A 25,949-nucleotide genomic window follows, 5' to 3' on the forward strand; every position below is an offset into this window, starting at 1 on the left:
GCCCTGGGCTGGAACCCGGAGCAGAGGGCAGGCCCAGGTTCTCCACATCTTCCTATTGGATACAGGAGGAGTTGACCTGGCCAGTGATGATGTTACCTGAGTGAAGGGCAGGTTTGAGCCACTAGCAAAAAGTGGCCAAACTGAGGGCTGCCATGAATCTTTGAGGCGAGCAAATCTGCCAATAAGCGCAGGACCCACCAAGGCAGTGGAGGAACTTTGTCACAGCGATCATATAGATTTCTATGGCAGGGGCTGTTATTCTCTATTAAATTCTACAGCATTTGGGTGTTTTTATTTTGTTTTTAACTCATCATCATATAAAACATTTGTTACATTCTATAAGACTTTCCAGTAAGGGCAAGGTGATGGGTGCTTCAGAAATGCCTAAGATAGCAAGGTGAAATCCTGGTTCCATTCAGGTCAATGGGACTTTTACCATTAACTTTAATGGGGCCAAGATTTCATCCCTTGAGAGCTGAATGTGTCTCCCTCCACTTATCTGACAAAGCCTGAGTCTGTTGATCTTTGGAGGACAGTTCAGAACCCATTTTCCCCTCTCTTCTTGTGGGAAGGTTTCTGAGGTGAAGGGATTGCTTTTGTATTTAATTCTTTGTGGAATGTCTTTTCCTGGTTAATATACATTGATTGATTTGCTGATTAGGCACATCTTATTGCAGAGGCTCTTTGCAATTAAGGTTGCAGTCTGAAATGTCCTTAAAATGGAGCATAACTTTTTTCCTCCTGTGTATATAAGTAGCCTTTTGTTCTTCTTTGGGTGATGGTCCCTACTGTATTCCACTGTGGGTTTACGCACATACGCCATGCATCCAGAGCCAGAGAATTTGAAAGTAATAGCGTCTGTTGATCTGTGCATGCACCCTTGCTTCACCTCATGGTTTTGTCCGAGGTGATAAAGGGCAGGGCAGTCCAACTGCGTCTCCTGTTCCTTCTCACTGCTGTATGGTGTTCAAGGCGGTAGTGTGGAGAAAGCGTTTTTGAAAGCTTGGCATTATACCCTGTACATTACATCTGATGGTGACATGTGAGGGATGAATTAAGGTTGTGGTCTATGGTGTGTTTTTTGTGATAGTGGTAAGGTATGTGTCTATAGATAGATGTTGTGTTCTGTGCGGTGGTTTAACTTTTCATTTCTTGCTTTTGTGATTGTTATGTGTCTGGCAACCTTAACTGCTTCACAATGATTTTTTTTAAATGTACGAATTAATATTGTATCTAAGATTTATTTCTTAATTAGCTGTTTTAACAGGGCTCAGTGCAGCCCCCAATCTTGGTCCTCCACCTCAAAATCCCCAGTTGTTCCATGTCTGAAAAATAAGATTGTGTTAGGCTTGTTATTTTGTCCTAAGCTTCCGTCTTTAAGGCTTTTTAAAAATATGGATTTGGTTTGCCTCACAGTGATGGGATTAAGCCATTTTGAATTCTCCTATGCCAGGGGTGGCCAACCTGTGGCTCCGGAGCCACATGCGGCTCTTCAGAAGTGAATATGCGGCTCCTGCTATAGGCACCAACTCCGGGGCTGGAGCTACAGGCACCAACTTTCCAATTTGCCGGAGGCGGTGCTCACTGCTCAACCCCTGGCTCTGCCACAGGCCCTGCCCCTACTCCACCCCCTCCCCAAGCCTGCTATGTCCTCATTCCTCCCCCTCCAAGTCTCCTGCACACCATGAAACAGCTGATCGGGAGGTGCGGGGAGGAAGGGGGAGGTGCTGATCAACGGGGCTTCTGGTGGGTGGGAGGTGCGGGGGGAGAGATTGCTGGAGGGTTGCTGACTTATTACTGTAGCTCTTTGGCAATGTACATTGGTAAATTTTGGCTCCTTCTCAGGCTCAGGTTGGCCACCCCTGTTCTATGCCATGTTAAAAAAAAGTTTTTCCAGGCAAGGGTATGGTTGGGAAGCAAGCTGAGAGAAAGAAATCACAGCAAGTAGAGAGTAGTGTCTGAACACCTTCTTTCTCAAGTAAATTGAGAGAGCATCTGAGGTACTATGGTACTTAGGAAACATCTGCTTTGGCGTATATTTTTCCTCTGGCCAGGCAGTAGCTGTTTAGGACACTTGCGTTGTTTCTTTTCTAAAAGCTGGTATGAGAGTTTGTTATCACAAGCCCAGTTTTTAGTAGAAACCTATTTTGAATTAATTTTTGTTTTCAGGCCCTATTTGTCCTGCTTTTCTTGCGTTCAAAATGAGAAATGAGTCGCTCCCAGTTTATGCAAAATCTGTAGTATTCTCATAAATAATATTCTCTCCTCTCTATAATGATATTTTAGACCATCTGTAGTGGTTGGGATGGCTCTGTCCAAAATAAGAGTTACATCACTTCATAAAGTGCAGAATTTTTCTTTTTCTTTTTAAATCTGTGTTCCACTGCGTTTGCACTGTCATGTAGCAGATGGCCAAAAGACTTGTAGAGCCTGGCTGTGCTACACTGGTAGCCTTTATAGTGAACTGTTCCTGAATAATTTACTAAAATCTTTTTCATGCACAAACCTGCATTAGAGATACAATAAGCACAACTTCATACCTTATTATTATTTTCATATGGCTTAAATAGGCTTTATTAGTATAGGCCTTTATGGACCCAGAACCAAAAAAGTTATTATTCTTATTATTAAGATTATTCTTGTACTTATTATTCTTTTTAATAGTTCTATTTATTTTTTTAAAAAATCTAATTTTCTTTCATGGCACACACAAAATTAAATGTAAAAATGATCAGCTCCTTTGCCGCTGGTTTCCATTCCGATTTTTGCATGCAGAGTTGGAACCAGAGCAGCAATGTTCTATTAGAATGACAGTGCTTCAGAAATGGGCATATTTGAACATGGGGGACCATTGGCTGTGTTTAGCTCAGCAGCAGTGAAATGGATCGGAACATATCTTCCTTTCTTTCCACAGATTCCTCAAAAATAATCTTGATATTTATTTTTCTAATATCTAGGATGAAAATCCTGAGTTTATGAGAACAAGGTTACTTTGTGATTTAAATTACTAAGGCAATCAGACTTTCACTGTATATGCTGAGCATAGAGGACATTTCTTCAACACACATGTTGTTCAAATAAATCAACTTCCATTTTGATTTCCACTTCAGATTGTCTTGGAAAACAGCAGCCGAGAAGACAAACATGAATGTCCCTTTGGCCGCAGTAGCATCGAGCTGACAAAGATGCTGTGTGAAATCCTGAAAGTCGGAGAACTACGTAAGTCTAACATGTTTATTTAATCAAACATTTCAGTTTAAGATGAAGATCTGTGTGATTCTTTTCATTGTTGTCACAAAACTATTATTCTGGTGGTGATGCATGGGTCCCCAGTAGTCTGAGTGGATTGAATGCTACATAAATTCGATTCAACAGAAGCGTTTGCTATTTTTGTACAAAACAGTGTGATCCTGATTTGTATATGCTTATACATGGGTATTGTACCAGTTGCAACTTGCTGTATTAATTCCCGTGTTTTCTGGCAAAGTGTGCGTTACCAAGTGTGGGTGTAATACGGGAACCGGGCATCCTGACTGTAAATCCTTTCAGACACTTAACAAGGGTGTTGTTAGTACATTAGGGTTATTATACTAGCTATCTATTGGTGTTAGGATTCAGTAGGTGGCATACTTCCCTCAAAGTCCAGACTGAACTGGTGTCCCAGCAAGATACTTCCAGAACACTGTTCCAGTACTTCTACTGGAGGGTACTGTCTTTTGGTTCAGAGATAATAACGAGGTCCCGGCTACTTGTGGTCACTGAAAGATCCTCTGACTTTTGCATGATTATGATGGTAACTCCAGTGTTCTAGGGCAATTCTAACTTGGGTAATTACAGTCTTCCTATTTACATTTTCTTGTCAGTTGAATAAAATATTATATTCTTGACGTGCTGTTGTAAATTGTGCAGGATTGCTATGTCCTGCTGGACTGTTGTCAGCTTTTATCCAGAGATAAGTACATTTTGGGGGTGATGTTCAGGTTCCCCACATAAAAGATTCAATACTGCAGCCCTTACTTAGGTTGCTGAATACTTTCTCATGTAAGCAGTCCCATTGATTTAATGAGGCTACACATGTACATTTGCACAAGTAAGCAGGGCCAGATTTCCAATTAGGCACAGTAGGCATGTGCCTAGGGGTGCCGGCATTCTAGGGGCAACTAAAAGTTAAAAGTGGGTTAAAAGTTCCATTTTTTTATGGAAAACACGAAGGTCAGCTGTGGGCGGGGGGGGATGTGCACGTGCACGCTGAAGATGCTGTGCCTCAGGGCTCGTAAGGTGTAAATCCGGCCCTGCAAGTAAACCCATAGTTTGTAAATACATTACAGTATTTAAAGCTCTGCATAAATGTCAGCTATTGCATATATGATTTACTATAATAGTGAACTGTAGAACAACAAAATTACAATACAAAATTAATGATATAATTTCAAGAGGTTTACAATTAGTTGTGAGTACTATACATATATAGTTTTTCTCTGTGTATAGGTTTATCATTTTCATTTCTTAATTAGCATAGTGTAGCAATGTATGACTCAGTGTATTATGTATCATTTTGGTTACAGATCAGTATTATTATCGTTCCTGTCTTTGCCAACAGACATTGCCACAAGTTTCATTTCCATACAGCCCATGTTGGCAGCACAACTTTGCCATTTAATTTCTACCGCACGCATTTTTTCTACATTCTCTATGCTAATGAAGTCTTTCCTTTCCTCTTGCCCCCAAGCCCACTACAGCCATGTGCAACAAAACTGAGGAAGTCAGAAAAGCGAGAGCTAATGGCTGAAAGTGTTACTTTGGCAGTTATTCCCACAGGCTCGGCAACATAAATCAGAAGTTCAATTTAGAAAGTATGACTTGGCTGATACTTCATCTAATGCTTTTAAGTGCAGCATGCCAAGAGAACAGTACACCAAAGGCGAAATTCTTCCCTGTGCAGAGAATAGCCTTGTGCTGGCCCATCACTTAAAGCCTTCAAAATAGCTGCTCAGACTGTGATGCATCCAAGATAATAACATAATATCAGCTTTTAATTCCAGCATAAAAAAACCCCACTGAACAATATAAACGGATCAGTAAATGAATAGTTCAGACTACTGACTGTTACAGAACTACTGAAATAGGACTGAAGAGAATGAGAATTGTAGTTGGATATGCTGTCATGGGTGTCTCCCCCTGAATAATCGTACTGCCACTGGCTAAGATATAAGACTGAAGAGTTTCATATGTGCAACAGTTGACTTGTATGAAGTCTCTGCTGGTAAATTTTTTTGGGGGGAAATAATACGTTTTGCTGATTTTCCATGATTTATGGTTTCTCCCCACTCCGTGGTTTGCCAGTGCACAATAACATCAGTAATCATTAGTACTAGAATAGCTCCTTCAAATGGTGATGCCACCATTCCATGTCAATCTTTTTAGTACCCTGTTTGAAGAGGTGCATTACAACAGAAAGATTGTGAGGTTGGTTGGTTTGTTTCCATTCACTTAAAAGTATTTAATAAAAATCAATAAAGAATTGTGTGTTAATTCTGTGGGGTTTTTAAAAAACCCTAACACATATCTGATAGAGAGTTTTGGAGGAAGGATTCAAGGAAGGCAGGAAAAGAGAGCAGTAAGAGATTGTAATAGAGTCGGACTCACCCCACGACACCTCCTGCTGGTTGTCCTTGGAATTTAGCTAGTCAGCCTCCGGAGCGCCCTCTGCCATCTGGTGATCCACCTGTTACTGGCCCCCGTGTCCCTCCCGGACCCGGTACCCTTTTGTCTGGGGTGCTGCTGCAGTCTCCCCACCCAGGGGAACCCCCCACCCACTATCACCACTTCACCTCAGTCTTGGCTACTGCCAATCCTCACTTAGCCCCGCTCCCTGGGCAGACTGCAGTGTATCAGCCACTCATCACAGGCGAAGGGGTTTGGACCTGCTATTTCTGTCTATCCGTGGGCTGCCCCCTTGCAACCTCAGAACCTAATAGGCCCTAATCTGGGCCTCGCAGTCTGGGGGTTTCCAGGCCGGAGCTCCCCTGACCTTTCCCCCTCAGCCCTGCTCCACTCTAGGTACTCCCTCAGGTCCCTGCAGCCAGGCCCCTTCCCTCTCTGAACACAGACAGAGACTGGCTAAGCTTCAGCCTAGCAGCCCCTTTACAGGCCCATCTGCGGCCTGATTGGGGCATGGTCCAGCTGTGGGCATTTCCGCAATCAGCCTAGCTTTTCTTGCCCTTAGCTCTGGCTCTCTCCCAGGGCTGGCTTTTAAGCCCCACTGGGCAGGAGCGGGTAACCATCCCGCTACAGAGATCCAAACCTGGGAAAAGTGGGCAATAAGAGGTATCGGGGATAGAATGTTTGGTGCAGAGAAGTAAAGGTTAAGAGAGACAGGGTGGGCAGCAGGGAGTTGGTTTCTAATGAGAATGGCCATCATCTTGTATGGTACTGTTCATTTCAGGAACTTGTAACTTCCGGAGGCTTTCACCTTTTGGGTTCAACATTTTTCAATGTCTGGTCTTTGGGGGGTGAGGTTGAATTAAGCTCTTGTGTTTTTTTTGTTTTTTTTTTAAGTTTATTGTCAGTCCTGTTTGAGCATAGAGATAAAGCAGGGGAAAATATATTTTTGGCATCTTAAAAAAAATCCTATCACCTTTGTGGAGGAGCTGAACCATTAGAGACAGAAAGTTAATGTTTACCTGGGGTTGGGGGTTGGGGTCAGGCTATTGGGCAAGGGGAGAGGGGAGGGGGAAAAGGATGGCCAGGTGATGGGGGAGGGGGAAATCTATGGCCCCTCACATTAAATGGCACTCTGCAGTGCCTGCTTATCTATCTGTCTATCCTGTTGGTCACATGAGCATATCTAGTACCGCCCAGTAATAACAATTAAACAGGAAATCCTATCCCCTTTTTTGAGGAGCGGTACAGCTTAAGTGTGTGTTTATCTAGAAATAGCTCTTGCTGACGGGGTAGTGAAATTTGGTTTTGCTTTGATCAAGTTACAACTTGTTGAAAACTATATTCTGCACGTGCAGAGTGTATTTTGCATGGGATTCTTCTGTAAGTGTGTACAGTATGTAGCCAAGGTTCAGTATTAAAAAGCATTGGGCCGGTTCTTCAGTTGGTATGTATTGCTTCAATGAAGCTACACTCATTCACACCAGCTGTGGATCTGGTCCACTGTGTGGTTAAATACTGCCTCGTAATGCATGCACCCAGGTAAGGATGAACATGCTGTGACAGTTCATGACTCGTGAGTATCTAACTGTGCAGTCTTAGTGTTTTTAATATAGTTGTTTCCGTGGAATTACAATTATACGGTCATTTACGAAGCCATAATGAAATATAGTGTCTTATAGCATTTACTAAAATTAAAAAAAACAAACAAAACCCTCCTCTAAAACAACATATGCAGTTGTATATGGCAGATCCTCTGTGGTTAGCAGCCAAGTACCACTTTTAGTTTATTATGTTGAGAAGTACAAACTAGAACTGACATTTAGGTGACCATGTACAGAAAATTTCCTTTTCAATTGAAAATAAAGGCTGTGTTGCTGATCTGCAGTCTTAAAATCAGCAGTTACCATCTAGGGCAAGGGTTATCTCACAGTTAACGTTTTGTGTTTCAAAATGTCCATTCAGGCTGCAACTGTTTCTTCTTTAGAAATTCATAGCTACCCATTATTGTACTGGAACGTAGGATATTTTTTACAGTTTCTAAAGTGTATAATTTAAAAGCCACAAAGAATTACTTTCTGCTCCTGAAATATTAAATGGTAGAAACTTTCTTTAAAGTGCAAAGTTGATAAATCGTTCTTCATAAATAATGGACAGTCTAGCATCTTTTGACTCTGATTGTTTTCTGTTTGCTCCACTGTATTAAATACCATAAGATAATAAAAAGATAAACCCTGCATATCCCATGGACTTTTTTAAAGCACCCCGCTCTTCCAAGCAAAGTTTTGAGGAGAAGGATAAGTGCATACATTGTGTCTGGCTTTTGCAGTTCTCCAAATCCATGGATCTGAATTTTCATTTGGTCTCATTCTCAAAGTGACTGACAATTTGGAGAATTGGATTCCAATTCATGCAAAGCTTTTAAGCATATGCTTAAATCCAAATCCCAAATCAATGAAGCATAAGAACATGCTTTAAGTTCTGCGTATGCTAAAGTGCCTTGCTAAATCAGGTCCTCCAAAACAGGGCAGCTGAAACATTAAGAGAACGAGATTGGTGTCGCTGTCCCTCTCACCCATTGGCCTCAATGGGTTCTGAATAGGGATTGGGGCTGTGATAGGGGAGGATATTTCATGTTAGTTGTTAATCTTATATTACAGCTGTTTTGGGAAAGTTTAGGTTAAGAGAGAGGTTTTGCAGTTGGAGTTGCACCTGATAAGGCCTGCAGTAACTTTGATTTCCTCAGTATGGGAGTTTCGCACTTTGGGATAGCTCTGTCTCATGGTACGATGTGTGTTCTACCAACTTACCCTGGAAAGAGAGAAATGAGGTGGGCAAATCAATTGAAGATCTTATCTAACCAAGATTGGTTCTTCCCCCCTCCCCCAAGGTTCTGTGCATTGTGGGGTGCCATCATACAGTAGCACCCCTAAATCTGCTGTGATAATCCTGCTCACATTCCATGAGTCACTAATGACACATCCACAGTAGTACGTTGAAGTCTCAGTGAAGTCTGTTGGGGTGGTGCATGCATCATCCCAATAGATTTCACTGAGAAGGCAGGAAGGACACGCAGAACACTGCAATTCCCACTTCCTCCCCACAGGCCGTGGGGTCTTGCGGCACCCTCTCTCACCCCCTTTCCTTCCATCTTAGATACCGGTAACATGTGACCAAATGTGAATTGAACCTGAAATGTCTTTTGCTGCATTCTGATTCCCCATGCCATAGCATAGGCCAGTAACCCTGCAAGCCCTGTCCTGCTTTGTGTTTGTTCAGCACCTTGCGCAATGGGTTCCAATCCTGAGTAAGCCTTTTGGGTACTACTACAATACATAGTATAACATGGAAGGCCCAGAAGTGTTGCAGGGCACATCATAGACTTTAAGGCCAGAAGGGACCATCGTGACAATGTAGTCACATTCTGCACATTGCAGGCCACAGAACTTCACCTGCCCATTCCTGTAATAGACCCCCTAACTTCTGGATGAGTTACTGAAGTCCTGAAATCATGATTTAAAGACTTTAAATTACAGAGAATCCACCACTTATTCTAGTGACCCAGGCCCCATGCTGCAGAGGAAAACGAACCCTCCCCCCACCCCCGGGACTCTGCCAATTTGACCTGGGGGAAGCATGCTTACAAATTACCGTGATAACGCAAGCACAAGTGTCATTGGCATCTCACTAATTTTGCATGGATTCTTGTGGTAGAGATCCTGTGATTTTAGTTACTTGCTTCTTCTATTGAAGGACCCAACCTCTGAGATATAAATTGCATATAGTTAAAACCCTGTTTTATGAAGGCTTTGGGGGATCCTACAAAAATGTGTAAAACTGAGGTTGAGATAAGTGGGAGTCCTGAAGAAAGCTTAACTTTCAGTAATGAAGCTTCATGAGGGAGACTGTTGGGCACTTCATATAGAAAAACAGATCTGGATGTAGTGAAATTTGTTAGAGATAAGGGGTTTGCAAAATTCTGTAACAAGAATATTATGTTAAGCATTTTGTACAACATGTCTCTGCTTTGATCCGCTTTACAAACATTTGATAAGTTTTTCATCACCAAACCCAGTTTTAGCAGGTAGTTGGTAGTATCCCCAACTTTATTGGGGCAGTCAGGTTAAATGTCTTGCTTGTTGCCATGGAGGAAATTGATGTCAGAGTTGGGATGAAAACTGAGCAATTCTTTGTTTGCTATCCTGTGCTCAGACCACGGCCCCTTCTCTTGCATCATTAATTATTACTAGTATTTATTTTTTATACAAAATTGTTTCACAGTTTTCAATGGTTGTTGCTGGTTTTCCACATTGCACTGTGTTTAATACCAAGTTTCAACTGAAACTGCCATGTTGAAACTAACTAGAAGACACCAGACTTGTAGATGAGTCTTTGTACAAATGAAAACTAAAGATTGCAGTGGTCTATATTATGAAGGCAGCTTTTGTGTGACTTTTCTCATTATTGGTCCCAGATTTACACTCTAATGCCATTTATAAGCCTACATTCTGTGTCTGAGTAATTCTGTAGTAAGTCATGCCAGGCTTAGAGTAGTTTTTGAGTATGTTGCAATAAGAGACAGATGTTGAACTCAATGTTTCCATTTGATTGTTTTGATGGGTGGCAGTTAGGGTCTGCTGAACAGATCTGTCCTTAAATTTTACTACAAACCACCTGGGTTTATATCACTCATGCTGTATATGATCCTAGAGTTAGTGTTAAATATACAACTTTTTCATTTGTATGATTTTTGTGTGTTTTTGTTTATTGTTTTAATTGCAGTAAATTCCATTTAGTCGTGCATTAGTGTTAATCTTGATCATTTTACAGGATTGTTTTTTCTTGACACTTTTTAAAGTGTCAATATATTATTGTGACATTACTCAGTGTACATTCTGGACTGATGAACAGCTCTGTGCTCTGAGTTCTCCAACCTGGAGTGCTTTTTACACTGCTTTGCTGTCAGCTCACATACAGCTCCCAATATACTCCCAGTTATACTGCAACAGTGCTACAGCCAGCCACCTATGAATTACACTGCAGGAGCCACACCAGCAAATTCCCAGTCTCAGACTTTCCCCCAGAAATGTGCATCTTGTACTGCCCAGCTCTCTCCTGGATGATACAAGCTCTCATAAAGTCTGTCATTTTATTAATACAAAATGATATGCACAAATCCTGTTATCCCAAATGGAGCTTCCCAAACACTTCAATCCAGACAAACTGTCTAGATAAAAACCATAAAACATGTTTGTTAACAACAAAGGTAGATTTTAAGTGATTACAAGTAATGAGGCATAAAAGTCGGAACTGGTTACAAGAAAATAAAAGTAAATTGCGACTAATGCCTAATTTAACAAGCTGGAGTGAATTCAAAGCAAAGGTCTCTCTCACTACATGTTTTTTAGCAGTCTTACTGGCTGAATCTTTCAGTCAGGATCCCTTCCCCAGTCCACAGCTGTTGTCTTTCTTCTTCAGGTGTTGTGGATGCCGTGGGTAGAGAGAGAGGAGGAATCCTGAGGGTGTCTCCTCTTTACAGCTCTTTCTCTTCTTTGAGAACCATCTCAAATTGAAGTTTAGGAGACAGAAAGTCTGTGTGGATGGGAACTCCTGACTGTTTTTGTCAAGATGTAGATTTTTCACCCACATCCTCTTTCCTGCCAAAGAATGGCCACTTAACCAGGTGATGCTCTATTTGATTTTTCTAACACCTGGCTGAGGCATTGGCTAGCTTTTTGTTCCTGGGGAACTGGTTTGTGGCTGCACACCCCAGACTCAGAATATGTCTAGTAATACCATACAGAGGAGTCCTACAGCTTTACTTGCAGTGTTGCCATACACATTTTACCTGGGAAATAATTATCAGCAAATTGAGTTTTCAAATGGTCCCTCACAAGGCATACTGTGTACAAAATTATCGTATCATAGTCTTATAAAAGGGGTGAACATTGGGGTACAGACTGTCATAATTTTAATACCCCTTTGATGTGGAATTGATACTGTTAGTACACAGACTTTTGGCTTTCTCCCTGTAGTTGTTATCCAATTTAACAGATTTCCATGCTGCAGAACTGAAAGATTTTAGAAATTCTTACAGATGCAGTGTAATTTTATCAAATAAAATGTGTAGGGGGTTTAGGAGGTGTAGAGTAGTCTACATGGTTGTGCCTACTGAGATGAATGTAATCAAATCTCATGCTTCAGGGAGTAAGCTGATTGCTTCAGGGGTCAGGAAGCAATTTTTTCTTTATGCACAATCAACAACATGTATTACGGTTTTATATTTTTCTTTTAAGTCTTTCTCTGATATAGAAAGTATTGGCCACTGCAGGAATCAGCATATGAGACTTGATGGGCCATTTGGTCTCACCAGATACCGCAAATGCTGTAATTTTAATGATTTTATAGCTAAATTTTAAACTTTTTTCTTGCTTGTAACTTTTTTCTTCCAAACATGAACAACATAAAGTCCCAGAAATATTGCAGAGAAACATGAAAAAAATGGAGTTGTTCTCATGTTCCCTCCCTCAGTTACATTTTCACAAGGCTATGAAACTTGTAAGTGAGCCAATGCAAAGTATGACAGTCAGATGGCGAATTTCTTATATAGATAAAAAGAAAAGGAGTACTTGTGGCACCTTAGAGACTAACCAATTTATTTGCTGTGTTTGATATGCCAGAGACTTTTATATTGATAATGAGTAAGAATTTTCCTTTTACAGCTGGGTAAAAAACAGTTGGGGCTTTTGGCAGCTGTGGAGGTCTGGGAGACAGTATGGGATTTTGGGCTAAACACATCAACGGATGTTTCTGCTAAAATGATCAGCAGTTGAATAATTAACAATACGTGGATTCTGGGGCACAGTTCTGAGGCTGAGGGATGGATTCCACAGCAAAGTCTGCAGAATTCACAAGTCCTGCTCAAATAAATTGGCTAGTCTCTAAGGTGCCACAAGTACTTCTTTTCTTTTTGCGAATACAGACTAACACGGCTGTTACTCTGAAACCTTATATAGATAAGGGAAGGTGAGGGAAAATAGAGCAGGTGCCCATGTCATCTTGGATTTGTTAGTTATGTCACTCTAACCTGGTAAATTAGTTAAACCCTTCAGCATCCTACTTCTTGCTTTATGTTGCATTCATTCTGTTCATCCATCCCATAGGTTGTGGAGCCCAGGGAGGTACTTGTGCCATGGCTTGATCACTTTTGGGCCAGATCAAACCTGAGTGGGTTGCAACCCTGTGTGCCAAGTTCCGCTCACTGAAATTTGGAGGGGGTATGTGTAGAAGCTCATGGGCTGGTGAATGTGGGTCGGGTCAGACTTCTGGGGTGGGCACCTGAGAGGGGAAAAGGAAGGTCAGGTGATGCGGGGAGGGTGGGGATCTATGTCCCCTCACTTTAACTGGCACTCTGCAGTGTCTGCTGATCCATCCATCTATCGGTCTATCCTATTGCCCCCATTACCATGATATCCAACACCTTCCACTAATAACAATTCAACAGTAATTCAGTAATTCAAACAAAATGTTTCCTGCCGTTACAATGGTCAGGAGAAGGGACAAAGCATTCTAGGTCATCGTGATTCTTAAGGGACTTTTGGACATTTTTTACTAGCTGTTGATTATAGGGACAATAAATATGTTTATACCTTTTAAGGTAAGCTGAGAGTTGATTCAGTAAAATCTGAGCTGAATCTTGGCAAAAATTTTTTTTCTTTTTTCTTTAAGCAAACAGGCCTCTCGTCCCGTGCGTTCAGTAGAGCTGTTGAAGCTGCCATGAGGCTTTATCTGTGAGAGGCCCTTGACTTTGGAACTTGCTCCTCTCCTTGTTCTAACCTTTAGGGTACACTGCAAAGCCCTCCTGCGATGCAGTATTGCGATGCATGGCTGTATAAATAGGGCGAGGATGAATAGGGAGGTGATTTTACCTCTCTATAATGACACTGGTGAGGTGTATACGGAATACTTCACATAGTTCTGGTGTCCACATTTTTTAACAGGATGTGGAAAAATTGGAGAGGGTGCAGAGAAGAGCCACATAAATGATTTGAGGGTTGGAAAAATTTGGCTTACAGTAAGGACCTTAAGGAATTCAGTCTTATTAAAGATGAAGATCAAGAGGTGACTTGTTTACAGGGTACAAGTACCTTCCTGGGGAGTAAATACCAGGTGCTAAAGGGGTCTTTAATCTTGCGGTGAAAGGCACAGCAGAACCAATTGCTGGAAGTTAAAGCCAGACAAATTCAAATTAGAAGAAAGGCACACATTTTTAACCACGCAGGTGACTAACCGCTGGAACAAATTACCAAAAGAAGTGGTGGTAATTTTGGTATCTTTGCCATCTTTCGTATCTTCAAATCAAGATTAGATGCATTTCTGGGAGATATGGTTAGTCAAGCACAATTTATTCGGGTCAATGCTGGGATAATAGCCTGAAATTTAAAGGCCTGTATGATGCAAGAGATAAGACTAAATGATGGCCCCTTCTGGCCTTAAACATCTATGAATCTATTCTGCTTCGATTTTGGAGACGTGAGGAATATTGGGATGGAAGAGTTTGTCAGTGTTCTACCAATCCATTGGCGAAACTGATGGCATGGTAAATAATAACAATTGTATTTTTAAATATTATCACAAGTGCCTGGAGCAGTAGTTTAGACCCCTCTTATCTTTTATTAAAAACAATAGATCAGGAGAAATAAAGAAATAAATGTCAACACAGATAGTCCAACAAATGGAAAGATTCAGCTGAAAGAAGTCTGATTATTGCCATGGATACAGGTTTGACTGGAATAAGATCCCCAAATGTCACCCATCTTGCAGACTGAACCTGTTCTGAGCATCAGGTCAATTAACTTTTTTTATTTTATCTCTTGTGCACCTCTGCGCTTCTTGGTTCCTGTGGGGATAGAAAAAAGAGATAATGCAAGTACGGCAAGAAAAGATCTTCTCACGATATTTCTGGCCTGCCGAGAACAAGGAAGCAACAAAAATCTTAAAGTAACATCTAGGCTTGTGAAGCGAGTACTGCGGTTCTGCAGATTAAAGTGATCCAGATAGCTGAGACATGCAGCCAGACTTTTTGGTGTTTAACAGAACCAATCTTTGAACATTTTAAGTTTTTGCCCATTGCTCACTGCTGCCTGCCTGTAGAAAGATTAATGCTATGCAAGTTGGACTTAAAAGCAAAATTGTCTTGAAATTCATTCTGGATCTTCTTTCCTCACTTACGTGATTAATTTCTGAGTACAGCATTAATAAAAATAGTCAGGGCCTCATGTATTCTGTAGCAAGTTGAGCCTAAAATTTACAGTAAGATTCTTGGATTTGACAACACTTTTTCGTGGCAAATTGGAAGGGCTGCACCAGCTTAATTTAAAATAAATATAGCTTGTTAATGAATTAAATGTCATATTGAACAACACACTCAGTACAGTAGCCCTGTGTTGTTTTAATGATTCCATTAAATTTATTGTAATGCTGTGTTTGATATGCCAGAGACTTTTATATTGACAATGAGTAAGAATTTTCCTTTTACAGCTGGGTAAAAGACAGTTGGGGCTTTTGGCAGCTGTGGAGGTCTGGGAGACAGTATGGGATTTTAGGCTAAACACATCAACGGATGTTTCTGCTAAAATGATCAGCAGTTGAATAATTAACAATACGTGGATTCTGGGGCACAGTTCTGAGGCTGAGGGTTGGATTCCACAGCAAATTCTGCAGAATTCACAAGTCCTGAAAATAATATCCTGTCCCCTGTAGGTTGATTTCCCTACCAAAAAAACCAGCAGCACAACTGGGACTAACTGGCATCCTTATTATTAGTCTCAAGGACTCACTGGACATTAAATATATATTTACCACTTACCGTTAGATGCAGTCTTCACAAGGCAAGTTTCAGACACATTTGCAGGATGCTACAGGAAAGCTTGCACTTCTAATGCCTATGCAGTACCTATTCTGTGCATTAATAGAGGGATTCCCTCTCAGGGGTGGTTTGGCTGACCAGATTGCGTTAATAAGAGTCTTCAATATGATGGTATGAATTTATTCAACAAGTATCTTTGGATATTTTTTTTAAGGACACAGGATGGGTGAAGTAATATCTTTTACTGAACCAACTTCTATTGGTGAAAGAGACAACCTTTTGAGCTTACACAGAACTCTGGAAAAGGGACTCAGAGTGTCACAGCGAGATACAAGGTGGAACAGATAAGAAATTAATACATGTTGCAAGAGATCATTTAAGGTGAAGTGGGCAGTTAACACCTCTACAGTCATAGGACAGAGGAGGTTTAGTGGGTTACAGATTGTTGTAATGAACCATAAATCCAGTGTCTTTGTTAAAACCATGATTTTTGCTATCTAGCATAGTTACGCATTTAAGTTCTCAGGCTTGTTTTTTGAAGATATTGTGCAGGTTTCCTTTTGAGGATGGGGAATGAGAGATCAGACATGGAGTGCTCATGGATGACGTGCTGTTTTTGTCTTTTATCATTTTTCTGTGCAAGTTCACTAGAGAGGATGGTAATTGTCTCATTTCACCCACATAAGTCTTGTTGGGGTAGTTAGTGCACTGGGTGAGATATACCACCTTTTGTGACAAGCATGTGAAGGACCCATGGATCTTGAAATACATCTATGGGGTGTATTGATCACTGTAGCAGTGGAGAGGTACCTGCAGGTTTGACATCTGTCGTTATGGCAGTCTGGTGCCTCTTTTGGTGTCTCCTGGACTATGGGGACCTTGGGACTGAGGATGAGGCTGGGAGGTTATTTGAAGGCAAGAAGAGGTGGTTCAGAAACGATTCATTTCATGATGTGGTCCCCATTGAGAATGGGTCATAATTGTTTAATGATATCTCATATGGGTTCCAATGTGGAGTGGTGGGTGACAACTAGTGGATTTTTCCCCTATATTGAAGCAGGTTCTCTTGGGGTATTTGGGTGGCCTGTTCCATGATGTGATCTACTTCTCTGGTGGAATGTCCTTATTTCGTGAAGGTGGTTTTAAGAGTGTATCCCGGACTTTCTCCTTGGAGCATCTTCTACGGTATCTGAGTGCCTGGCTATAGATAACAGATTTCTTGGGGTGTTTGGGGTGTGTACTAGATGTGTGAAGGTTAGCATGGTGATCCAGGAGTTCCTTGTATATAGTTGTCTGTAGGGTTCTTTTGTTTAAGCTGGCCAGGGTGTCGAGGAAGTTAACGTTGGTGTGGGAGTGTTCTAGAGAGAGTATGATGGATGGATGGTGGTTGGTGAAGTTGTGGTGGAAATCTATGAGGGAGATTAGGTCATCTGTCCAGAGAATGGAAAATATCATCCCTGTATCTCAGATATATCATTGGTGCATTTGTCCAAAAATTCTTCAAGGTGGCCCATGAAGAGATTGGCATAGTGGGGAGCCATCCTAGTACCTATCACTGTTCCCATGGTTTGGACAAAGTGTTTGTTGTTTAATGTAAAATTGTTATGAGTGAGGATGAAATGGATGAATTTGCCAATGTGTTTGGGTGGATATCTGAGTGTTGTCCATTGTCTTGAAGATATTTGAGGCAGACAGCAATGACATCATTGTGAGGGATGTTGGTGTACCAGGAGGTGACATCCATGGTGGTAAGGAGTGTCTGCTGAGGGAGGTTGTTAATGTTGCACAGTTTTTGAAGGATGTTGATAGCGTCCTGGAAGAAACTGGCCCTTTGTGTGATGAGTAGTCTGAGGATGGTTTCTATGAGTCCTGCTGTTCCTTCAGTAAGAATGCCATGGGCCAGATATGATGGGTTCCTGTGTTTGTATCTTGTGAAGCATGTAGGTGGTTCCTTGGGTCTGTTATGAATATTTAAAATTCACACTATTGTGCCTATTTGTGGTTGATCAAAGGAGTCACATGGTATTGTTTGTTACTTGAGCAGATGACTGAGACTGCTTTTGCATCAATATTTTTGTGTGTGTGTGTGTGTATGTATGTATACACACACACACTTTGAGTCAATACTAATATATTCAATTCCTGCCACAGACTCCCTGTGTGACCTTGTGCAAGTCACTTGCAGCCTGGTCTAACACCCGTTGACACTGATGGAAAGACTCATTGATTTCAATGGGCATTGGATTTGACTCTTAATCTCTGTGTCCCCCATCTGTACAAGGGAGATCATAATCCGTTCTTTCTTCCACTCATTGCCTGTCTTGTCTATTTAGGCTTTTGGGGTGGGTGGTTGGCAGAGGCTGTCTTTTATTCTGCCTTTGTAAAGTGCCTAGAAGAATGGGACCTAGATATCCGTTAGTGTCCAGGTGTTACTGTAATCCATTAAATAATAATAATGTATGCATCTTCTGAAATTTGCTTTATGTGACCACTTTTACAGGGAAAAAGTGATCACTCATAGTTCCCAGAAAGCTAATGCAACACAAGTGTCAATGTGACCAAAGTATAAGCCTCTGAAGGTTTTTAACAAAATCTTAATTTGTTTTCCTTGAATTCTCTTTTCTTTTGTGGCATCATTTGGTTCTGAAGTATCCAACTTAACTGTACAAATATTGTTATAATTCTTTGCCAATAAATCTTTTTGGTTTTGCAAGTAAAACTCATATAGATGAGGAATCTGAAAATCTGGAGCTATACTCTGAGACTGGTACAACAATTAGGACAGATACTTAAACTCTGGGACATTGATGTTGCAGTACATTTTGAAGTATCATCTATCACTTTAATTTCTGTTCAGACATTCTTTCTAATGAAAAGCTTAAGAAAAATTAGCTTCTAACAATTAAACTTCACTTGCCCTTCTCAAGGATCAATAGATCAGCTTTAGCCATGACAAGAGAAAGCTACAGACCTTCAGGCTTTTACAGATCTTAAAGATGTTCATGTTCATCTTAAGTTTCAGCGTTGCTGGATCGGTAAAATAAAAGCAGGGCCATGTGGCTTTTTAATTTACTTTGGTTCATAGTAAACAGTATCAAAGGAGAGAGCACATTGGACATCCATAAAAAGTGGCACTTTATAGCTTTTATTGTTTGCAGTACATATGGCAGTGGTAGGCAACCTGCGGCCCATCAGGGCAATCTGATTGCAGGCCGCAAGACATTTTGCTGACGTTGACCATCAGCAGGCATGGCTCCCAGTGGCCGCGGTTCGCCGTTCCCAGCCAATGGGAGCTGCGGGAAGCAGGTTGCCCACCACTGATATACGGTGTTCTCTGTGCATAGGTGGGAATGATCACAAATGTTGCAGTAACTGTTTAAATGTTTAAAATGTGCATTTTTAAGGACACTCACTGTATATGTGGCAAGAAATATATCCTACTGTTGGACACTTTTATCCCCTTGCACTGAAGTTGGATCATAAACGTCTCCCATAATACTATGCACTCAAATTCAACAAATACTTTTAATGTGATCTTTTTAACAAGTAACTCCAGTATTGCTACTGAAAAAAGAAGAAATGTTAATTTTACTGCCACATAACAAAAAGTCTGTTTTCTTTAAGTAGTCACATGTGCAATTAGAAAATATAAATATGACATTATGACGCAAACAAACAGACACCCTAATGCCCGCCCCCTGCAGGCTAGCAGCCAATCAGACACTCACTCAGGCTCTCACACTGCCCTCCCAGCAAACACACGCTCGGATACTTCCTCAGCAAGCAAACAAACACACACTCGGATACTTACCAGTCCCAGGCAAACTCCTGCTGTGTGCTGCTCTGCTGTCCCCCGCTGCTCAGCTGGTTCGCCGCTCAGCTCGATAAAAATATTGCTCGGGCATGTAGGAATGATATCAGGAGGGCCAAATCGCACCTGGAGCTGCAGCTAGCAAGAGATGTCAAGAGTAACAAGAAGGGTTTCTTCAGGTATGTTGGCAACAAGAAGAAAGCCAAGGAAAGTGTGGGCCCCTTACTGAATGAGGGAGGTAACCTAGTGACAGAGGATGTGGAAAAAGCTAATGTACTCAATGCTTTTTTTGCCTCTGTCTTCACTAACAAGGTCACCTCCCAGACTGCTGCGCTGGACATCACAAAATGGGGAAGAGATGGCCAGCCCTCTGTGGAGATAGAGGTGGTTAGGGACTATTTAGAAAAGCTGGACGTGCACAAGTCCATGGGGCCGGACGAGTTGCATCCAAGAGTGCTGAAGGAATTGGCGGCTGTGATTGCAGAGCCATTGGCCATTATCTTTGAAAACTCGTGGCGAACCGGGGAAGTCCCGGATGACTGGAAAAAGGCTAATGTAGTGCCAATCTTTAAAAAAGGGAAGGAGGAGGATCCAGGGAACTACAGGCCAGTCAGCCTCACCTCAGTCCCTGGAAAAATCATGGAGCAGGTCCTCAAAGAATCAATCCTGAAGCACTTGCATGAGAGGAAAGTGATCAGGAACAGCCAGCATGGATTCACCAAGGGAAGGTCATGCCTGACTAATCTAATCGCCTTTTATGATGAGATTACTGGTTCTGTGGATGAAGGGAAAGCAGTGGATGTATTGTATCTTGACTTTAGCAAAGCTTTTGACACGGTCTCCCACAGTATTCTTGTCAGCAAGTTAAGGAAGTATGGGCTGGATGAATGCATTATAAGGTGGGTAGAAAGCTGGCTAGATTGTCGGGCTCAACGGGTAGTGATCAATGGCTCCATGTCTAGTTGGCAGCCGGTATCAAGTGGAGTGCCCCAAGGGTCTGTCCTGGGGCCGGTTTTGTTCAATATCTTCATAAATGATCTGGAGGATGGTGTGGATTGCACTCTCAGCAAATTTGCGGATGATACTAAACTGGGAGGAGTAGTAGATACGCTGGAGGGGAGGGATAGGATACAGAAGGACCTAGACAAATTGGAGGATTGGGCCAAAAGAAATCTGATGAGGTTCAATAAGGATAAGTGCAGGGTCCTGCACTTAGGATGGAAGAATCCAATGCACCGCTACAGACTAGGGACCGAATGGCTAGGCAGCAGTTCTGCGGAAAAGGACCTAGGGGTGACAGTGGACGAGAAGCTGGATATGAGTCAGCAGTGTGCCCTTGTTGCCAAGAAGGCCAATGGCATTTTGGGATGTATAAGTAGGGGCATAGCGAGCAGATCGAGGGACGTGATCGTTCCCCTCTATTCGACATTGGTGAGGCCTCATCTGGAGTACTGTGTCCAGTTTTGGGCCCCACACTACAAGAAGGTTGTGGATAAATTGGAGAGAGTCCAGCGAAGGGCAACAAAAATGATTAGGGGTCTAGAACACATGACTTATGAGCAGAGGCTGAGGGAGCTGGGATTGTTTAGTCTGCAGAAGAGAAGAATGAGGGGGGATTTGACAGCTGCTTTCAACTACCTGAAAGGGGGTTCCAAAGAGGATGGCTCTAGACTGTTCTCAATGGTAGCAGATGACGGAACGAGGAGTAATGGTCTCAAGTTGCAGTGGGGGAGGTTTAGATTGGATATTAGGAAAAACTTTTTCACTATGAGGGTGGTGAAACACTGGAATGCGTTACCTAGGGAGGTGGTAGAATCTCCTTCCTTAGAGGTTTTTAAGGTCAGGCTTGACAAAGCCCTAGCTGGGATGATTTAACTGGGAATTGGTCCTGCTTCGAGCAGGGGGTTGGACTAGATGACCTTCAGGGGTCCCTTCCAACCCTGATATTCTATGATTCTATGATTATATGTCAAACCTGAGATTTTAGGTGAAATCATGTTCTCGTTGAAGTTAATGGGAGTTTCGCCATTGACTTCAGCGGATTCAGGATTTCACTCCATGTTTTTGAGGATGGGAGTCAGATTACAAAACTTGTATAAAGAAAAGGAGTACTTGTGGCACCTTAGAGACTACCCAATTTATTTGAGCATAAGCTTTTGTGAGCTACAGCTCACTTCATCGGATGTGTCCGATGAAGTGAGCTGTAGCTCACGAAAGCTTATGCTCAAATAAATTGGTTAGTCTCTAAGGTGCCACAAATACTCCTTTTCTTTTTGCAAATACAGACTAACATGGCTGTTACTCTAAAACTTGTATAGTTTTCCAGTTTATTATAAACCTGTTTTTCTTTTTTTTTCGCATTCCCCATCAGTCTTTGTTTTTCACAGACTAAGATTAAGCTGCTCCAAATGCATTAATTGGTGCACACACACACACTGGGGACAGGCTGTCAAACCCAGAGGAGCCATAATTCTTTCTTGCAAGCTGTTGGGCCTGAGAACAAAACACACCTGTACCCTAGATAAATATTAGATGTATGACTCGCTATGCTGATAAGTTATTTGAGGGATATAATTATCCTCTACCTATTACAGCAGCCTCTCACAGTAAGAAGTTGAGTAGATCAATTGATGTGCACATGCAAACACATACACACGCACTTTCTATCTGAAGACGGGCTGTGAGATGGAATTCCGGCTCCCGTGTGAGCTTTGGGATATGAGAAGAAAATAAAACTGTTATTTGGAAAGTTGTTAGAAGTGTGTTTTCAAGTGTTTGTTCCCCACAGCTTGAGGCTTTCCCTCAAGCCCTTACCTGCCACCAAAGCACAGAGCAAGAGATGGGAGAGATCTTGCATTTTTGAGATCCTTTGCCCTTCTCCTCCTCTCTCTCTTTAACCAACCTCAGCTGACAAGCTGAACCCGCTTGTTGCTTGATTAATCACCTGGTACTTACTCAATTGTCTCATTTATAAAAAAGATTAATTGACTTGTAACCATATAAGGTGCATATGTTCATCTTTTAATGCAAAAAGTATGCTCCAACTTTCATCTGTTGAGCCTTCAGCAAGCTTTCTATATCAGCTGTGGAATACACTTTGTCCTCATCCACACAAGTGGCTACACTTTGTTCAGCTGTAGTTTAGGGTGGGGAAGAAGGAACCGTGTTTGATAGCATAAATCCAACATGGCAGGATTTCTAGAGTAGGCATAACTTTTCAGTTCAGGCTGAATTAGAACTTTAAGAAAAGAGGAGGTATGCTACTAGCCTTCCCTAGAGAGGAAATTCTGCCTTCGAAAAAAAAATCTAACCAAGAGGTTGGATCATAGCATGGGAGAGTTGCTATTAGGAGAGTCGGGGTAATGAAGGGATTTTTCACAGGCTAGATGGCAAAGTTTTTTTTAAAGGAAAAAGCCCCGTGATTTGGGGCAGTACTAAAGACGAGAGCTGGTTGTAAAATGCGTGTCTTTCCACTGCAAATGTTGATGGTTTTTCACCTGAAAACCAAACATTTTCAGCTGAAAACTGGTTTTGTTTAAAATGTTTTGATTTTCAGGTTTTTGGTTTTCCAATAAAAAGATGAAAATTTCTGAGAAAAGTAGACACTTTCTGCCAGAATTTTTGTACGTTCAAAATCCCAATTTTCCATCAAATCAAAATTTTGATGAACATTTTTCAACCAATCCTAGTAAGGGCTTAAAAAGCGAGTTGGCTACTTATTTTTTGTTTATAAAATAGAGAAGCCGGTCATGCTTGGGTGCTCAAAGAGATGATTATCGCTAGTGTGAAAGAAAGCATGTCTGTGTGCACTCAGCTGGCCGAGCAAAGTGACTGTTCTTGTTTGTGAGGAATAATTAATATACACTTAAAGAGAGAGATTAAATTTGAAACACAATTTACCCCTATGTCTTTTGGTTTCATCTCCCTCAATCACCTTTATTCACTAAGATACATGGTATAAGCTGATTCTGTGAATACATCTACTGCAGTTGCCAGCTGAAAATGCTGATAGAATTCAGCTTCATTCATAAGTAGCAAAGAGGGTAGGCAGTGACTGGCTGTGCGTGAATTATTGCAGTGAGGGCCCATCTGCTTGCAGGGCCGGAAACGCCATTTAATTATTATATATGAGCCAGTGATAAGGGAAGCACGTGGTCTGGAGAGGCCAGGTGAATTGATACCTCATGGGCACATGTTGATATTACATTTGCTGGGCTCTTATTAGCATTATTCAAAAATCTCGGAGGATAGTCTGGGAGGAATACTTCAGAGAAGTGCTATTCAGAGATGAGTATCTGCAGCAAGTTTTCCCTGTTACAGTCAGGAATTTTAACTCTTGAAGAGTTTGGCCACCTATTTTCTTTAGCATTTTTAAAATATATATTTGTCTTCTTTTTGAAAATAGAAAATTTAATTTTTAAATACACATCCAAAAATACATGACTTGTAGTGTGGCTGCTGTAGATGCTTTCAACATTTTGCATTTCCAGACTCTCTCTCTTAACTGTGCCATCATAATGTTGTGTTAAAGTAATTTTTTCTATGTTTAAATAGCATCTGATAGTTTTTAGGAGCACTGGAGTTGCATTTCCCATCTTTAGCCTAATATTTGCATAGTAAGAGGTAATTGAAAAACATTATGTAAATGTTACGTAGTGGTGAATATATTATCAAATCAAATGGCCTTTAGGGGTAATTATAGCAAGCTGCTATGACAACTAGGGAGCTGAACCTTGACTGTATTTAAAATTTCACAGAGTTAAATATTAAGGGCTTGGTTTTATTTTGGCGCTTCCAACATTGCCAATGGAATGTTTTAATTTTATACGGGTGGGAGGGAATGAGTTAATTCAATTAAGAATGGACTTTTTTTAATGTTTTGCCTTAGCATATTTATAATTGAAGGTTTCATATTACTTCAGTCTGACAGTAATTTGTACTGTAATTGCGGCTAGGAAAGGTTTTTAAAATGTACATATTGTACTTTTCTAAAGAGCAGAACTTTCAGTCTTCTCTGACTGACTTTTAGATTGGAAACCAATAGGTTGGAGACCAGATCAGAGGTAGACAATACTGCCACACTGCAAGCATTCAAAAATTATGAGTCAAACATCCACAAATCATGAGATTATTTTTTTAAATGGGGGATTTTTGTCATCTGGTTTTTGAATACACCTGAGTCACATTTTCCAGACGTCCCCTGCAATTCTGAGTGCCAGAAATTTACTTATTTTTTTAAGTGGAATAATTCCCTTGATTCCAGGAGCGGTGGCTTTAAGAAAAACGCCAAATATTATGAAACTTGCAATAGAAGTATAGAACCCAGCAGTGTACTGTCTTACTGACAGAAAGGTGGGGAGAGATTTTCAAACACACCTAAGAGATTTAGAAGCACAAGACTCATAGAATGTATATTCCTTGGTCTTCCAAGAGTACTATAGTTACAGCATTGCTTTGCATTGTTCAACAGCTAACAGAAATCAACTGGTCGTCTTCAAATAGGAATTTACAGATCATCTCAAACATACTGGAAGTTTTATTTTTATTGCTAACAATGAATAAATAACTAAGCAGCTCCATCATCAGTGTTCTCTTTCCACCTCCTTCCCACCCCCAGATTCCAGAGGTGGGTGGTGACAGCTTGAAGAGATTAGGAGTATTTTAAGCTACCAGTCACTTCGAAGATTAAAACAAAATTTGAACGGCTTCTACTTGTCAGTTCTAAATGATGGGTTTTTTAGATGCTTTGGTAAAACTGCAACCGTTACTGTTGACTAAATCTGAGCAAGTACTGCAAAAAATGTTTTCCCCTTAATTATTCTCTCTAGTTTAAAAAAATAAATTGTGCTTCAGATGTGCTCATGTCCCTCCTATTTTCCCATTATGTGAACTTTTGAGTGATTGAATGTCACGTGCACCAGTACTAATGAAAAAACAAAATTTAGGTGCTTGGGCAGGCACATCTCAAGTGATCTATTTTTATAGTGGATGGGACACTGCTTGACATAGCAGTGGGATAGTGTTCCCCAAATACCTCATCAGTGTCTTGGCATAGAAGCAATTAACCAGGCTAGACAAGGGTCTGACTTTACATTTAGCAACCAGGGCTGAAGTGTGTGCGTACACCCACACACACAACCACCCTTGCTTTTGTGGGGGAAAATAAAAAGTAAACCTTACACTAATCTCATTTGTCTGGGCCTCAGGCAATAGCTTTGTTGCTCAGTTAATAAATTATTACAATTTATCCTCATCTGACTTATCTCTGTCTGGGAGCTGTAAAGTCCCAGAGGCTTTATCAAGATCCTCTTTCTGATAGTAAAATCTACATACTCATTCAGTCAGGCAAGAAAAACAATATCATATGACTTTCCTGACCTATCGCAACTTGCCATCACATTGTGCATGCTTGCTGCAAACTGTTTGTGCTCGAACAATAGGAAAACAAACTTGTCAAGTAAATCTGAATAACAAGCTCAAGGCAAATATGAACTGCTCATGAATACAAAGACAATAAAGTTGCTGAATAAATTTTTTTTCTGGGGTGAAGGGGGGTTTGAGTTTTATTAAGGGATAAAAAGATGAAAGAATCTAAAACTCTATCGGCTT

At 41.1% G+C, this 25,949-nt stretch overlaps 1 protein-coding gene across 2 annotated transcripts in view; it reads left to right on the plus strand.

Annotated features, from left to right (window-relative positions):
- The window catches only part of ELMO1 (engulfment and cell motility 1), a 417,156-nt gene that overhangs the window by 218,348 nt on the left and 172,859 nt on the right, over nucleotides 1–25,949 (plus strand). For both annotated transcript variants that reach the window (XM_084621572.1, XM_084621573.1), the window contains exon 15: nucleotides 3,111–3,219. In XM_084621572.1, the coding sequence (XP_084477698.1) occupies nucleotides 3,111–3,219 (109 nt within the window). The remainder of the gene's footprint in view (nucleotides 1–3,110; nucleotides 3,220–25,949) is intronic.

The sequence above is a fragment of the Lepidochelys olivacea genome (genome assembly GCF_965140295.1).
Source record: "Lepidochelys olivacea isolate rLepOli2 genome assembly, chromosome: 2".
Taxonomy (NCBI): Eukaryota; Metazoa; Chordata; order Testudines; family Cheloniidae; genus Lepidochelys; species Lepidochelys olivacea.